A 16,809-nucleotide genomic window follows, 5' to 3' on the forward strand; every position below is an offset into this window, starting at 1 on the left:
GGGAGCGGGACCTGGAAGGCTGAGCTGCAGCCACCCCCGGACCACAAGCATGCTCATTGCAGACCCTGTAATGGAATCAGTTTCCTTTAAATACCAAAAACAGTATTTTAAGGATTTCTGAAAACTGCTTTATATCTTCTTTTGCCTTTAAAAAAAATTTATTTATTTGACAGAGAGAGAGCACATGGCAGGCAGAAGGAGAGGAAGAAGCAGACTCCCCACTGAGTAGGGAGCCCGATGTGGGGCTCGATCCCAGGACCCTGGGACCATGACCTGAGCCGAGGGCAGATGCTTACCCGACTGAGCCACTCAGGCGCCGCTGTCTTTTTATAGTAAAAACCTAAACTGAGCTTCTCATCCTTAATACAGAGTCAAAACCAAAATATCACAGTGTAAAATTTTTGCAATTCAAGGAAATCCCAACGTATTATGACCTAAAAGAGATCTGCTGTTTCTCCTTTGGAGGAAAATTATTGAAGGGAAATGAACATCTACCAAGCACCCGTTTTACAGAGAGGGAAGCTGGTGTTCTCCGAAACTAGGCAGATTTGATATCTGAGCCCAAACTTAACTCAAAAATCCATGTTTCCAGGGCACCACACTGCTTCTTCGAACCCCTCACTTAAATGTGTAGCACACTCCATGAGGGATTCCTGTCGCCTGAGATACACAGATAGCAAACCTCGTGCTTCCCAGGTCAAGGACAGACGGAAGAACTGGCTGTGTCAGTTTTGGTATCAGGACACACTCACCATCATCAAGGTGCCCAGAACAGAAGGAAGGAGCACTCACCATGGAGGTACCATTGAATGCCTGTCTGGAATTTCTTTTAAGGTTTATGAATTATTACCTACTGAAAACCAGAAGCCAATTCAATAATGTTTTTAAAACACATACACGTCTGGGATGCCTGAGTGGCTCAGTCAGTTAAGTGTCTGCCTTTAGCTCAGGTCATGATCCCAGGGTCCTGGGATCCAGCCCCGCAGTGGGCCTCCCTGCTCAGCGAGGAGCCTGCTTCTGCCCCTGTGTCTCCCCCCACCGCTTGTGTGCACATGCCCCGCTCTCTCAAAACAAATAAAATCTTTAAAAAAAACAAACATGTCCACTATATAGTATTAAAGAATTCCAAAATATCATGACAGATAAAAGTGTAATTCCTCAAATTATTGTTAAGTTTTAAATTAAAATAACATAACTCACTCATAGTTTTGTTTCAGATAAATGCAAACCAGATGTAGAATGTTTTTTAAAGGCGTTAGAAATGGAGACTCATGGGGGCGCCTGGCCGGCTCAATAGGTAGAGCATGTGACTCTTGATCTCGGGGTTGTGAGTTTGGGCCCCACGCTGGGTGTAGAGATTACTTAAAAATAAAAATCTTTAAAAAAAATAATAAAGTAAGATGTAGACTCAAAATTCACCCTCAAGGAGGTCATTGCTAATGGGCACATCTGACCTTTCCTCAAGTTAGACTGAATTAAATTACAGAAGAAAAATGGAATACATATATAGGACTAAGACCACTCGTGTAGTTGGTTAAAAATACAGACCAACAATCTACAGAATGCTACGGTAAATTAATAACTAGTTGCAAAGAAAAAAGCTAAACATACAAACCAAATCTGAGCTACAGTGTCCTCTGGACAATGGCCCAGAGACGTGCATTGCATCCTGAGGAGTCACACAGCTCACCTGAGTCCTTCCAGGGCCACAGGGCTTTCCCACCCCACTCCAAGCAGCAGGGAGGCCCACGAGAAACATTCCTCTTTAGTCAGGATGAGTGAATGTGAACAATTCGGAGACACAAGAGAAGAGAGGTCACATCCGTTGGAGGTGCCAAGGATGCATAAATGGGGAAAATGCCTATTAACAACCACTCCAAAAACAGATACCCCTAAATGGAAGACTTCTAATGACAATCACTTTTTTTTTTAAGTTCTTTCTCTTTCCAAAAATTCTTCCCTTTTGTTTTCAACACATTGTCTTTTAATTCCTTGCCAAGAAAGTGGAATTGCTCTAAGACTCCAGCCATTTCCTGGTATCAGTGTTTCCAGCGACTGTACTTCCTGTAACTATAAAGAAACACCTCTGCCAGCCTAATGGATGCTTCTGGCAGCCTCATCCTTCATCTCCCTGCCACCTGTAAAGGTCCTCACACAGGCCGCCATGCTGCCCTTTCATGGAAGACCGTCCCCCAGGGCTCACTCAGAGTCAAAGGCAGTGACGACAGCGAATGTGCTCGGGCACTTTGTTCAAGGCTCTCTTGTCAATGCTCAACGTACCCTGTCTCGTGTCATCCTCACACCAAGCCTGCGACTGGGAAATCAGCACTCCAATGCAGGCCTGTCTTACTCACCGAGCACTATGCTGGTGTGCGTCCCTAGGAGACACAGACCCACTTCTCAACCCATCAGACCACCTGCTGTTTCTTACTACCAAGCTGCCAATTCCAAGGCACGAGGGAGGACTGTGAAGAGCCAACACTGTGTCAATAAAGAACAAAATGAACAAGAGTCAACTCCTGGCACCTCTGTCTACACACATAGCTCTTCTCGGAGGCATATTTCCACCTAGTAACGGCATCTGTAAACAGTTTGGGTCATCCTAAACCCCAGGACTGAATCCCTCACTGTGTTGGCAATACGAGGTACTTCCCAGCAGAGTGCACCCCGGATACAAGGAGTCATAGCACCTCCGACTCTCCAAGATTTGGCGAGGATACCTTTGATAATGTTCCAACACAAAACAAAAAGAATCAAAAACTCACTCAGAAAAAAAATGACAGATTTCCTCACAGAAACAGAACAGTTATGAAGCACAGAAATGGCAGAATCTCCTGAGAAACTTAATTGAACTGGAGCACTAACATTAATCAGGAGCATCTTTAAAGTAAAGACTTCCCCAGCTACCTGACCAGGCCCTGAAGGCATCTGGGGGGCTCACCCACCCACCCACTCCCCTCCCCCATCCCCATGGGGGGCAGGGGCCAGCAAGAGTCCTCAGGGCTTTCCTTGAACACCCCAGGCTACTACGGAAAACTAGTGCCTTCAAGAAAGAGACCCAAATAAGTGCAAGCTGACAACTGGTACATCCCCAAGGCCTAGGGTGTGTGACAGGTGAAGGCCCCAGAAGCATGAATCTAGGGTCAAAGAAGTTTGTTAGGGTGGAAGGCTGACATTTTAGGTTAGGAAAGGGTTTTCACAAAATCCAGTAACGAGGAAGGAAGTAGCAGCTAAAATAAAACCAATGGCTGGACTAGGAGGAAATAATATTAAGTGATAAGACAAAGAAAATGTCAGCGGTATAAAGCAGAACACAGGAAAATAGGCAGGGCTGATACCCAAACCAGGGAGGAAGGAAGAAACCCACTTGGAGACTTAGAGAAACAGTGAGTATTAACTTTAAACCCAAAATAAAATCAGGGAAGAGATCAAATATGAGGATCTGAGGAATTCAGTGCTTCCACAAAGGCGCAGCCAGAGGAGAGGTCTCCAAGGTCAAGGACCGTCTTCCGTCTGGTCTGCCCAGAGCGGCTCCCACACCAGCCCTGGGAATGTCTGCCCGGGGATGAATGAATGCATAAGTTCCCACTGTCCCTGCCCTAAATGAAAAGTCACATCATTGCAACACTGGAGTAAATTATAATAAGCTGCTGTGGCCCCTACAGATGGTGCTGACACGACCACTTGAGGCTCCGTTTCCACTCAGTTGAGGAATGCTAGAATGTAAAGCCCACGTTTTCACAGGGAAGACACTCCGTTTCTTGCCAAAATGTAGTGATTTCTACCAGCTGAAGCTGGCTGGGCAGCTCTCCAACGGTTTAAACAATACTTCATTTCTTAAATGTGAACCATAGACTGTTTCAGAGTCAGAAGATACATTAAAATAGAAGTGTTTTTTTCCCCACCCCTTTCAAATCGGTGAGCGACGCTGAAAAGGAACTGATAAGAGAAGCATGAGAGGTACGGATGCATGCGATTTTTTTTTTTTTTTAATATTCATGGTTTGACATTTGGGGATCTTGTGTAGAAGTAAGTGGGAGGCTAGAGGAAGACAGAAGTGAACCAAACTCGGGTCTGAAAAATCAAACTATGATCTCAATAGGAAGATGATAAAAAACACAACAACAAGGAAAGATCTCCTCAACCACAGAGCAGGTGACAAATAGTTAAATGGCATTTCAGTAAATTGTTGTTTGGAAATTTAATTTTCGAATAGGTAAATTATGTTATTCAAAACTCAACACGTATATAAAAAGGATGTATCAGGAGTCTCTCTACAACTCTTGCTCCCCGTCCCCACCCATGCCACCGAGCAGGACTGGTCCCTTGACCATTTCCGAGTTCCTGCCCGGTTTCCACATGCAAGTACAAGCAAATACAAGTACACGCGTCTACTGTCCTTTCTAACACAAGAATGTGTGCATACTGCTTTACATTTTCCTTTCTTCACACAGCAAGGTACCTGGAAGATCCTTCATGCATCTGGATCACTGCTGCAAATTTTATTTAGCCACACCCCTGTGGCTAGACTTTTACATGGTTTTCAATGCTCTCTTTCAAACGATGCTGTAATATTTTAATACCTTGTTAAGTCACTTTGCCTATATGTGAGTGTAACTGAAGGATAAATTCCCAGAAGGAGAATTATTACTTCATTGGGTACGTGCACTTTTGATACTGATCAATACTGCCAAATTGCGTGCTTCAAAGGTTGGACCAATTGATACTCCCACCAGGAATGTATGGGAATACCTTTTTCCTCACAGACTTGTCAATGGTGTAGCAACTTTGTTAATCTTTGCAAATTTGACAGGTGAAAATGCTACCTTGGTGTTATTTTAAATTGCATTTATTTTATCATGAATGAGGTTGAGAATCTTTTTTTTTTTTTCCATAGCCATTCACTTCTTTTTCTAGGAACTATGTGTTCATTTCCTTTGACTATGTTTTATTAGGTTCTTTGACTTAACCATTTCTAGGAGCTCTGTTTGTACCAGGACGGTGAGCCCTAGCTGTGATAGGGGCGGTCAGTGCTTCCTTCTAGGGAGGATGCTTGAGAACTAAAAGAAATCTCCCGCGGCTGGAGCACAGAGGCGCTGGCAGAAGCCGAATGGCCACGGGCAGAAAGACTAGGGGCTCCGGCACAGCAGCTTTCCAGGAATCTGGTAGAACTTAACTCATGGTACTGAGGGTCATAAAAAGTCTGTTACTGTAGATTCACTCATCAGTCTTTTCTTTGACTACTTCTGGATTCTGGATTTTGAGTCACACTGAAGGGGTCTCCCCCCATTCCAAGGCTAGGAAGGAATCACCTCACTTTTTTGTCTTTTTATGTTTCCTTTAAAAAAAAAAAACTATTCAAACATATGATCCATTTGGAATCTCTTCTGGAGGTGCAGTGAGAGGTATGATCTAATCTTGTTTTTGTCTACATGACTTCCTAGTTGTCCCCAAATCATTTTATTCAATAGTCTATTTTTACCCCTAGAAAAGACAACACTTTTAAAATAGTCTAAATTCCTTCATGTGTCTGAGTCTGTTTAAAGACTTTTCTATTCTGTTGCATTGGTTTATCTATTCACATGCCAGGACCACACTTAATTGCTGAGGTTTTATAACAAAGTCTTTCCTTAATATGCCTTAAAATAATTGGATATGTTTAATCATGAGACATAAAGAGTATTATCCTAAAAAGGCATGATGACCGATGAGACAAGAATGTTTGAAGAGTAAACTGCTGGTCTTGGGACAAAAAGAAAATCTGAAAATGGATATAATCCTGACAGTAGTGATAAAATACATAATTACCAAATCTAGGGAGCCATAGTAATCAAGCCTTGTGGATATCATTTTAAATGTTTATTTTGGGAGCTGCTAAAACTATAATGCAGAAACACATAATTATATCATGTACGAATATGTTCAATTTGAATTCCACATACTCATGATGCTTTTTTCCCAGCAGTGACCTGCTCTTCATGCAAAACTGCTTCTTACACAGTACTTACCAACTTTTAAAAGTCCAAAATATGCTCGCATTTTTATAAATAATTCATGATGTCGACACACATGGCACTGTTTCAATACCTTCATAAGCAACGCTTTCTCTTTGCTACTGTAGAAAATGTTTTTGTCAAAGTAAAAAGCTTTTTATCACTGTCTCAGGAAATAAAACAGAGGCACCCCAAATGCTCTAAACACATCTCTCCCTCCTTCCCTTCAGCTGGTGGTGCTTGCCCCACACTGAGCCCCACACCCCTGTAGCTGTGCGCCCAGACATACTGCACTCTCGGTAACTCAGAAGCACTGGTCACTGGTGTCAAACAGTGTTTTTGGAGTACATGGGGAAAAAAATAAATCAAATGATGTTTCAAGTTATGCTAAAATTCAAGCACCACGTTACTTATTTCATTATTGCCTTCCTTTTGGGAAGGCTAATATTCTTAAAGGACCATTTTGATCATATTCTCCCACCTAAACCCCTTCGCTTACTTATTCTTTAGACTTATTGTCTAATTGCTTGGCAATGTGCTAGGCATTGAGGTTAAGAAAATGAATAAAACATGCTTCCTGCCCACGGGAAGGAAGGGAGACAGTACCAGCCCCAGGCACCCGGGGGGGGGGGGGAACGCCGATGAGGGGACGGTGAGCAAGCCCAGGGAGAAGGAGGGAATTCCCAGAGGCGAGCGGATGGCAACTGGAAGGAAAGGACCCCATCGGAGCGGACATGCTGATGGGGGGCGAAAGTTCTCCAACCAGGAACAGTTTGGCACTGGAGGAAGTGGAGGGGAGAGGAGGCGGCAGGCGGGGCGGGGGGGGGGGGGACTCCCTGCGCCGAGAGCTTCGTCCCAGGGCAACGATGTCATTAAAGAGCGTTCTCCCCCCTGTGCACCCCTCTTCAACCGTCACTGCTCAAAGGTGCCATAATTGCCCTTGATCTTGTCTGTAAACCACCGCCCTCCTCCGAGGCAGCATCTCCTTGAAGGAGGAGGTCTGTGGACACAGTTGTTGCCAGCGGGCAGGGCAGCAACCGGAACCCAGATGCTGGATGAACACGTGCCTGTCACATGACCCAACGGCACTGTGCTTGGCCCCCCCCGCCCCTCCCCAGGACGCACATGTAAGGACCTCCACAGGACGCCTGCACAGCCTTTCCTCCGCCGCCTCACACTGCCTGCACCTTCCGCTTCTCTTCCGCGTGAAGCGCTCGCCACCAGACCCCTCTGCGCCCTCCCTCTCGCGCTCTCTCTCTCTCTCTCTCTCTCTCTCTCTCTCTCTCTCTCGGGCATTCTCACCACCATTCTTCCCCTCAGGCCTCCGCCAGGCGGTCCCTCAGCTCCACACACCCCAGACCTTGCCGCCTTCAAGAGACAGCTCCAATTCCATCCCAGTGGGCAACGTTCATCAAGATCTGTACTGAGAGCTTCGAAGGGTCCCCCCTTCCCGCTTCAGGGTATCTGCCGACGCGGACAGGGCGCGCACTTACGCCCGCAATGCTCTCCGCACGCAGCCAGGGGGCGAGGCTTCCCGGGCGCGTGCTGGCCTCCCAGGACTTTCCCTCTGAACAGCTCTCGGTCACTCCCGTCACTGGCCGGACCGTCCGGTCACTGACCCACCTGCGCGGGGCCCCGCGCCCCGACTCTGCTCACGGCTGGCTGGAGCTGCCTGCAGGGGCGGGGGGCTCTCGCGTCAGTTTCCCACCTTCCCACGGCGCCCCTCCCTGCACCCGAAGCCCCCCAGCCCCCACACTGGCCGTCCCCAGCTCTCACTGCAGAGGGCCCCCTTCCAGGGTTCCAGTGTCCCCGGCTTCCTTTCTCCATCTTCTCGAAGGCTTGCTCTGTTCTCCTCCTCCTCTTTCTTCGTCCTTCTCAGCAGGTAACGTTCTCATGTCCATCCCACCTGGGGAGAAGCCAGCTCCCAGCGGCCTGCAGCGGGAAGCCCTGGGGCTCGCTCTCACCTTTCCCGCCCTGAGGGCTACACCGGTAACCCGGCCCTGTGCATTGGTCTCCGCCGACTCTTTGCCCCACGGAAAACGGGTCTGCATCTCTGCCACCGCGCTCAGAATCCCTGCACCCGGCCCTGACGGACCCTGGCTCCGCTAACTTACTTGATCTCCGGGGCATACGGCTCCTTCCGCGCTGCGGTGCCCCCTCCCGATTCCAGGGCACGTTCTGTTCCATTTCGCCTCCTCTCTGGCTCACTCCTCCTCCGGGTTCTCCATGGTTCTTCCTTCGGCTCCTGTCACACAGGCTTCTGTCTCTCCTGCTCACGCGGGTCACGGCAGGTTTCCATACAGAGCCGGGGCTTCTACTGCTACCGAGGAGCTACAAAGCCTCATCTCCCACCCGATTCCCTCTGCGGCTGCCCAGACAGCCACCCTGTCATTCCACACCCCGTGCGGGGGAAGCTACGGCAGCGCGCAGCGGTGTGCTCGCGGCTCCATCAGGCTGCGCTGGGGGCCCGCGGCGCACAGGGGTCCTGGGCCCACGCGCACTGGGGGCCCAAGCCCGAGACTGTGAACGCGGCGATCACTCCTGGCTCGGCAGCCTTGCTCCACGCACCCTCCGACGGCCAGACGTGACTCATCCAGCTGCCTTCTGAACACCCCACTACGCTGCGCGGTAGCTGCCAAACACAACACCGGATCCCTGCCCACTCCCGGTGGGCCCCTTCTCAGGCTTCCCCTTCACACAGTCGGGCCGGGGCCCAACCGCTCCACTGAAAGCCCAGGCACCACTCTTGCCCCTCCCCCTTCCCTTAACCACACACCCAATCCACCTGCACGTGTTGCATTCTCGGCCTCCAAACGCCTCCTGAAGCCACAGTTCGTTGCCACGCCGGTCACCCGTCCCTTGCCCTCCCTACTACAGTGGCCTCCATACACTCAGTCTCCAGGACAGCCCCTGCCTTCACTCACTGAACTGCCGCCAGAAGGAGGTTCTTGGACCACAAAGCACATGATCCCCACTAGTTTACAACCTCCCAGTAGCTCTCCCTCGCTCATGCAGTAACATGCAATTTTCCCCCAACTTACAAAGCCCCAACCTGGCCCGTTTGCTCTGTGGGCTTCACTCCACACCACTGCTCTGGTCTGTACCCCGGTTCTGGCAACAGGTGCCCTCATTCTGCCCCCCAACCTGAGACTCCCTCTGCTTGGGCCACATGGGCCATTCAGACCCTGGGTGAACTTCCCCTACACAGAGAAACCCTCACAGACCACCCAAACTAAAGGAGCTGTCCCGTCGACTCTCGAGTTTAACTCCAGGTATAGCTCTTGTGGCATTTGGTACTGCTCATACTTGATGGGTGTTTTTTCCTTGGTATGCTCGACTGGTTCACGTCTACACCACAGAATGCAGGCACCATACAATCAGAAATACCCATACCAACCACCGTGCTGACCAAAGAGGTGCCAATTCCAGTATTTCCTGGTCTTTTATCCTTTTCTCTGGACAAGGAACCACTACGACCACCACCAGCCCTACACACACACACACCTTCCAATCCAGAAACTAAGGAGCCATCAGACCCCTGCCTTATCCAGTCACCCAGTCCTATTAATATCACTTGCTCCCTATGGCTTCTCTCTCCCCTACTTCTCAGGTGCATGCTCCCCATCTGGATTCAGCCTCCCACATATCCTCACCTGGCCGATTACGCTGCCCCTGGCCACACAGCAGCCCAGCACCCCCACGGGAGGCAGTGGTCTTCCAGCCTTTCTACCTTACCTCTCTGTGTGTAGTCCTTCAGAGGGGTTCATAGTAACCAGGAGATCCTGAGTGTTAGCCCAAGAGAAGCCTCTCTCCTCACCGCAGCTATTTTCCCACAGCAGCCTCTGGCTGTGCCCTCAGCAGGCCAGCAGGGCCTCCCCGAGGCTTCACTCCCCCATGCTTGGACAGGAAGAACCCCTCCACCTCAAGACTCCTATTGGCTCCTCTGTGAGATCCTTTCAGGGCCTGCCAATCAGCTGGTGCTCCGTTTCCTGTCCCTAGAGCACCCCGTACTGCCTCTGCGAGGGACTCTGTCCGCAAACTGTCTGCCTCACCTGCTAGCTGTGGGCTCTTGGGGCGCGGACCCTGTCTCCCCCACGGTTGGATCCTGGCACACAGAGGCTGAGGCCAAGTCAGTTTTCAATGAGTGGCCTTCAATTCCTAGGTTCCCTTTCCACAAGCACCACGTTGTTGTTTTATGTTTCTTTTCACCTTTGAATTTCCAAAACAAATATTAGGGCACCTTCAATTCATACATCAGCCACTGTTACAGTCTCAGGGATATAACCAAAAAAGACAAGCTCCCTCCCTCAGGCTCTCACCAAGCTTGCTTTCTGCACAGGGAAGACAGGCAATAAAGAAGCAGGCCAGTAAATGAGCAAGAGAATTCCAGAAAGTGGTAAATGCTACAAATAAAAGCAGAGTGCTAGGCATCTTCTGTTTCCTCTGTAAGATCTTGAGCTACTCTATCACTGTGGAGTTTTCCCTTAGACCAATTTAGATCAGCTGGAGGAGCTTGATTTACATTTTAAAAGGAAATTAAAATGTTTTGAATTACAACTAAGAGCGTTCTTTTTAAGGGAGAAATATTCCTTTTTCATGAAAATTATTTTTTCTTTCCTTCCCAGACTGCCAGAGCTGTTTTTAAACAAACAAAAATTAACAATATATTGATGAGAAGTTCATCACACCAGGTTTAACCTGCTTTATAGTAAACAAAATCCTAACACTTACTTAATTATCTAGCACTTTTTTCCCTGTGATGAAGGACTCTTAAGATCCACATTCTTAGCAAGTTTCAAATACGCAACACAGTATTATTAGCCATAGACACCATGTTGTGCATTATATCCCCATGGCTTACTTATCTTATTGCAATGCATTTCTTTTCCCAAGGGACAGAGAAAGTTTTATGTGCAAAATTATCCAAGGGTAAGACATCAGGATGACGTGAGAGAAGACACTGTCCTCTATTTCCACTACCTCTGATTTAGATTTTAAGGGATTATCTTTGTTCATGTAGGTTTTTTGAAACTAAAAGAGGAGTTCTGTGAAATTTAAATTAACACCCCTTAGCAGTTCCAGCCAAACAGCGTGGCCCATGGATTTCAGCCCTTCTGACTACTCCAGCCACAACAGACATGGACTTCTCCACGGACACCTGGTCTACCATGACCTGCACCCTGGCCAGGCAGGGAAAATTCACAACTCCGCTTTCCTGGGTATCTTGGTAGGTATCCAGATCCGTATTTCAGGTCCTTGGAAGGAACAGTCATCATTATTTTCATCTACCTCAAACAACTTGCGCTGACTAGGGACTCAGTGAATACCTGTTGGTTGGCTGTGAATTGACTTGACCTCCATTTCTGTTGCTGTGCTTCTGGCCCCACACCCTCAGCAACCTCTGTCTCACCAATGCTGCAAAAAGAAGCTACATGAGAAGTGTAGCGTAGCTTCCGTGTGCTACACACATTTGCTCTTAAAAGGAATCCTATTTATCTCAGTGTGTTCAAGTGCTGACCGCATAGTATCTTCAGTCTCAGGAAACAGAGCAAGAGTGGTTAGGGGTTGATGCAGAGCATATTTCAAAACTACCATTTCTGGAAACATACACATTTTCTGTTGTGAACATTTGAAAAAGACACAATACACTGTAGTCTGAAGCAGCGTCTGTGGACGACATTCACAAATCTTTGCCATGTTCTTTACCTTGCTCCCTCTGTCCCCTCCGCCCTGACCAACCAGCCCTTTCCTTTTTCTACAGCTGTAGAGACAGGAGCACTGGTGAGGCAGAGGAAACCTCGGACAGACTCTTCTGACTTCTGAATGTCCTTAAGGCAGTATTCTCAAGCTCTCTTCTCTGCTCAGATACCTCTCCTGCACTTTCCACCACAACACCAAGTACAGACAAGGTGAGTTGTTTTTTCCAGAAATCACAGCGTGACTTCTTGACTTTCCTCTGCATGCCTGTACACACACACACACACACACACACACACGCACACGCACACACGCATGCGCACACACACTGATGCAAAGTGGACTTCTCCATTCTTTCTGGGAGGATCTGGGATCTCCAAGTGCAGAGATGGCTTTCTGTTCCAGTCAGCAACTTTTGAAGCAGTGATGTGCTGAAGCCCTGAGCCCGAGGACAAGGTCAGAGGTCAACATTTAAAAGGTGGATGGCAGATGAGGGGGAGTCAGGCATGACTGGACAGGGAGGGAGCATGACCACCCACCTATGAGCCCTGGGCATCAATGCTAAACCTGCTTCCCGGAGGATCTCTTGGTGAACTCCTCTTGGACCATGGCCAGGCCAGGGCAACACCTGGCAACTGGCAGTAGCTTTTAATAAATGTTTGTTCCATGCATTACTGAGCAAACCAGTGAATCAGTGTGAACCAAAATGGGCAAGAATGGAACCAGGATATCCAACTTCCAACCCATGAGTTGCTTTTTGTGAGGATAAAAATAAACACCAGCGTTCCTAGAAACAGGAATTGGACACAGCAGCCTTTATGTGACAACTGGATTGTTAGACCCAAAGGGGCCAAACGGAAAGGTAAAAAAGAGAATAAACGTGCAATAATTAAGACACGTCTGTATACATTTGGGCATTTTTCCATTCTTACAGAACCCAGAATTCATTTTTACTGACAAATACCAAAAAGTCTGCCAAGATTCTGGTACTTCACCAATTCAGACAGATGAAGACTATCATGCAGTGAGACAGAAACAAAGACCCCAAAAGTGTCAGAGCAGAAACTGGTTACTGTCCTTTGAGCATCCATTCAGCCTCTTCCCCACTTCTGCCTAATAACAGATTGTGCTTAAGAGTACTTTCATACTTAGCACCTTAGCAAAATCCCAAAGAAGACCTTGTAGCCTCTTGTTCCTATTCAAACCCCAGACTACTCCTTGCTGACTTGGTTCAAGGGAAGAAAACACACACAGAAAGACAAAAACCAGCAATTCTTGAGTGTGATTATCACTGGGCTTCTCCCAGCCAGAACTTTCTGCAGAGTGGGTCCCTTCTGATGGCTTTCTTCTCTAGGTTCTCTGTCCTTCCAAAGGGAACGCCTGCTGGGAACCTACTAGTTCAGCCTCATTCAACCTGGACTGTGCATCTTTATCCTGCCCCACAACATCCCTGGCAAGGTACCCCCACCCAAACTAACAAACCCCAAAAGAGCAAATACAAACAGAAACTTCATCATTTTAGGAAACCCTGTTCCACCCAAATGCTCACACCCCTGTCTCCTTGCCACTGCCCTCTCCCCACAGGCAAGGCATGGCACTCTTCCCTTCCCACGCACACCCCAACAGCCAAATGTGAAACGTAGATGTTTATTTAGAATGCACAAATGCACGTGGAAGGGAACAGACAAGAACCCCAGTTCTAGGCCCAAGGCTTAGCCAACACACTTCGGAACTCCTTGGGAGCTCCATGCTCTCACCCCACCTTCAATTCGTGCCACATCCGTGTCCATTTCAGTAAGTAAAAATGTCCACATCTGAGGGCAGCACGGCGCGACACCTCATGCCCCGACCACATCCCCCGCCAAATGCAGCATCTAAAAATCAACCAACACCGGCGGGGCGGGGCGGGGCGGGGCGGGGCGGGGGTGGGGGGGGGCCTGAGGAAGCAGATGACTGGGAACTGCGTCTGACTACGGAGACTACAGGATGGAGGAGTCGGGAGGGGGGTCCAGGGACCACGCCTAGCAGTCCTATCAGGGCCACGGTCAAGTAGGGGCAGAAACAGCCGCTGGGCAGCCGGGGTGCGCCCTGCGAGAGGCCGCTGGGCCACGCGGCCCGGGTGGATCCCCGCGCCCAGGAGGCGGGATCGCTGGGGGCTGTAGGGCCCGCACATGACACGCTCGCAGGCCCAGGGGCTGCACCCCAGCAGCGCTCAGGCGGGCAGTGTGCCCGGACAAGTACCAGCAGCGAGGTTGGGCTGGACCCCAAGTGCCCAGGGACGAAGACTGCCCAGGGCTGGGGAGTGAGCGGCAGATGGGAGCAGGAAGCCAAAACGCGACCCTGGAGAGTCTGCCGGGAGAAGGCGCCGCGGAAACGCGGTTCCCAGCGAGCAGCAGACAAAGGCTCGGGTGCGCACGCGGTGGACGGTGGCGCCCGGGCTCCGCGCTTAGGGCCAGGAAGAACCCTGCCCAACCCGGCTGGCGCCGGAGTCGCCCGGTGCCCCGCGGGTGCGACCTTCGCCACTCCCCACCCCCAGCCCCAGGTCTCCCGTCCTCACCTTGCTCGCCCTCCATCCACAACAACGGCGATCCCCTCTTCTGCGCACCGGGCGCCTCTTCCCTTAACATCTTCCGCCTCCTGCCTTCTAGCAAACCTCTGCCTTGACTATTCTGCTCAGCCTTGCCCCCCTCCCCCGCGACACGCCTTCTACCACCCCTGCTCCAGCACGCTCTCAGCCCAGCACCCGGGACTGGGGAGGCGGGGCGGCCTTAGTCGGCCCGGGGGTCCGAACCCGCGGCGCCTTCCTCCACCCTAACGCCCCATTGTCCTTCCCTTTACCAGCCCAAGCACCAGCTAAACCCCGGGACCTAGAGAAAGTGGACTCTTAGTGGAGGTGCACCTATTGCACTCCGCTAGTCCACGCTCTGGAACAGGGTCACTTGCAGCGGGGGCGGGGAGGGGAGCGACCTGGGCACCGACACTGAACCCGGAGAACCGCGAGTGCCTTCACCTTCGGGAGCGCGGAGCTCCGGTGTCCTGGCCTGCCCTCACCCGGCCAGGGGACCCAGCGGGCGGGACCTCCAAGTGGAAGGAAGCGCGTTTCTTCCAGCCTCACTGGTCCCAGGCTAAGGGGAGAGGAGCCTGGCGTAAGGGGTCACGGAGTAGAGACTGCAGCGACGGGCCGGGCAAGTGTGGCCTCAAACACCACCGGGGGACCCGAGGCGGGCAGCGGGTCCCGTTCTCACCGCGCGGCGCTCGCCGAGCTCCCGGGTCACCCTTCCCCCGCACGCACGCGGAGCCTGGGAAACCCCGGTGTCCCGGCGCTGACGGACGCTCCCGCGCGCCACCAATGTGCCTCGAGCCTCCCGTCCTACAGTGAAGCCCACTGGGCGCCAAATGCCCCGGGCACAAGCACCCTGCGCGCCCCCGACTGCGGGGAACGGGGAGCCCGGTACTTACTGGGGCTCAGGAAACACTCCGTCAACCTTCGGAAGCAGCTCGCATTATTAGAAGGTCCATCTTCCATGTCGGAGCCGAAGAGCAGGGAGGACGCGGCGGCGAGGGCGAAGCCGGCGCCTTGGGGCCGCCGCGGATTTCGGCCGCCGCCGCCTGGGCTGGGGCCGGGGCAGCCCCCGCCGGCGCCCGGGAAGCCGGGGGAGCCCGCGCGGCGGGCGGCCGGGCCGAGCGGGAGCCGGAATCCGGCGCGGGCTGGGAGCAGCAAAGCCTGGAGCGCAGAGCAGAGGAAGAGCCGCCGCCGCCCGCCGCCGCCGCCGCCGCCGCGGGGACTACTGCTGGGAGGGGCGCTCAAGGGAGCTGCCTCGGGTCCTCCTCCGCCGCCGCCGCCGCCGCCGGCCTCGCCACCGCCTCCTCGAGCCGCCGCCGCCGCCGCTGCGCCCTCCCCTCCCGGGAGACGCACGGGGAGGTGAAAGGCAGATGAGGAGGGGGGAAGGGAAGGAGGGGGCGGGGGGGGCGGCGGCCAGAAGTAAAAGGAAGATGGAGAGGAGGAGGGGACAGGGGAGGAGAGGGCGAGCGCGAAGGGAGCGCGGGCCGAGCCCCAGCCGCCGCTGCCGCGCGCGCACAGGGCGCCCGGGCCCCCCGCGGGGCTGGCGCGGCCTGCGGAGGAGGGGGGCGGGCGCGGGGGCGCGGCGCGCTCGGCCCGGCCTCGGCCAGGCAGCTCGGGGGCCGGACCCGGGCCCACCGCGCTCCCCCCGCCGGCAGCGCCGCGCCAGAGCTCCGGGCGGAGTTTGCCGGGGCCGGATCCGGGCTCGTCCCCGGCCGCCGGCAGGGGGGCCTGGGGGCGGGGAGCGAGCGGCTCTACGGGGCTGGCCATGGCCCTCCGCCCTGGGCCGCGGTGGGGCAGGCCGCCGGCGGGAGGGGCGCGCCGCGAGCCCGGACTCGGCGGGCTCCGCCCCCGCAGGACCTGCCTTCCCCGGCCGGTCGGCCCGAGCGCGGGTCTGCTCTTCCTCTCCGGTCTTCCGCGCCCCTCCCGGCCCAGTCTTCACATTGCGTCCCGCTCTGGGTGCGGGAGGACCTCGGGCCGGGCGCGAGTTCCCGGCGGCGGCGCCTGGCTGCCGGCTGGCGCGCACAATCGGCGTGCTCCCGGCCGGGGCGAGGGGCTGCGGGGACGCTGCCTGCAAGCGTGGCGTGGTTTGTGCGCGCTCCGGTGGCTGAGCCTCGGCGACTGCTCGAAAGCAGCGGAGAAAAGCGCCGCAGTGCCGCTGCCCGTGGAGGAGGTGGCGGCGGCGGCTGCAGAAGACGCCCACTGGCGGAGCGGGCGCTCCCCACGCCGCCGCCGCCCTCCCCCACGTAGTGCGCCCCGCCGCCACTGGGCCCCCGGGCTCCAGGTCCCCGCACCACCCGCGGCCCTCTGAGGACGCTGGGCGCCCGGGCCCGGGGGGTGGGGGTAGGGGCAGGGGAGCTCCTGCGTCTCTGTGGGGCGTCGTCACATCTGGGTCTGGTGTTCCGGATTCTAAATTCGCCGCCTAGCAGCTGCTGCAGCTGTGCGCTGCTGGGCAAGCCACGTCGGCCTGTCCCTTGCCCGAGCCAGCGAACCCTGGCTGGCCAGCAGCTCCAACCGAGCTATGCTCAGAGCTCCCGGGAGAGGAGTTCAAACTCGGAC

General features: G+C 53.0%; 1 protein-coding gene across 6 annotated transcripts in view; it reads right to left on the reverse strand.

The window, feature by feature from the left end:
• PDE10A (phosphodiesterase 10A) overlaps window positions 1–16,809 on the reverse strand; it is a 579,847-nt gene that overhangs the window by 272,258 nt on the left and 290,780 nt on the right. Inside the window, exon 1 of one of the 6 annotated variants that reach the window (XM_073894208.1) lies at window positions 15,150–16,020. The exons of 2 other annotated variants lie outside the window; for them this stretch is intronic. In XM_073894208.1, coding sequence (XP_073750309.1) covers window positions 15,150–16,020 — 871 coding nt within the window. Of the gene's footprint in view, window positions 1–8,107; window positions 8,437–14,247; window positions 14,319–15,149; window positions 16,021–16,809 lie in introns of those variants that run through there. 3 more of the 6 variants (XM_073894214.1, XM_073894210.1, XM_073894209.1) reach the window with 3 other exon arrangements.

Source organism: Callorhinus ursinus, unplaced genomic scaffold (assembly GCF_003265705.2).
Source record: "Callorhinus ursinus isolate GAN/ISIS: 27379988/994484 unplaced genomic scaffold, GSC_fseal_2.0 scaffold6, whole genome shotgun sequence".
Classification (NCBI taxonomy): Eukaryota; Metazoa; Chordata; class Mammalia; order Carnivora; family Otariidae; genus Callorhinus; species Callorhinus ursinus.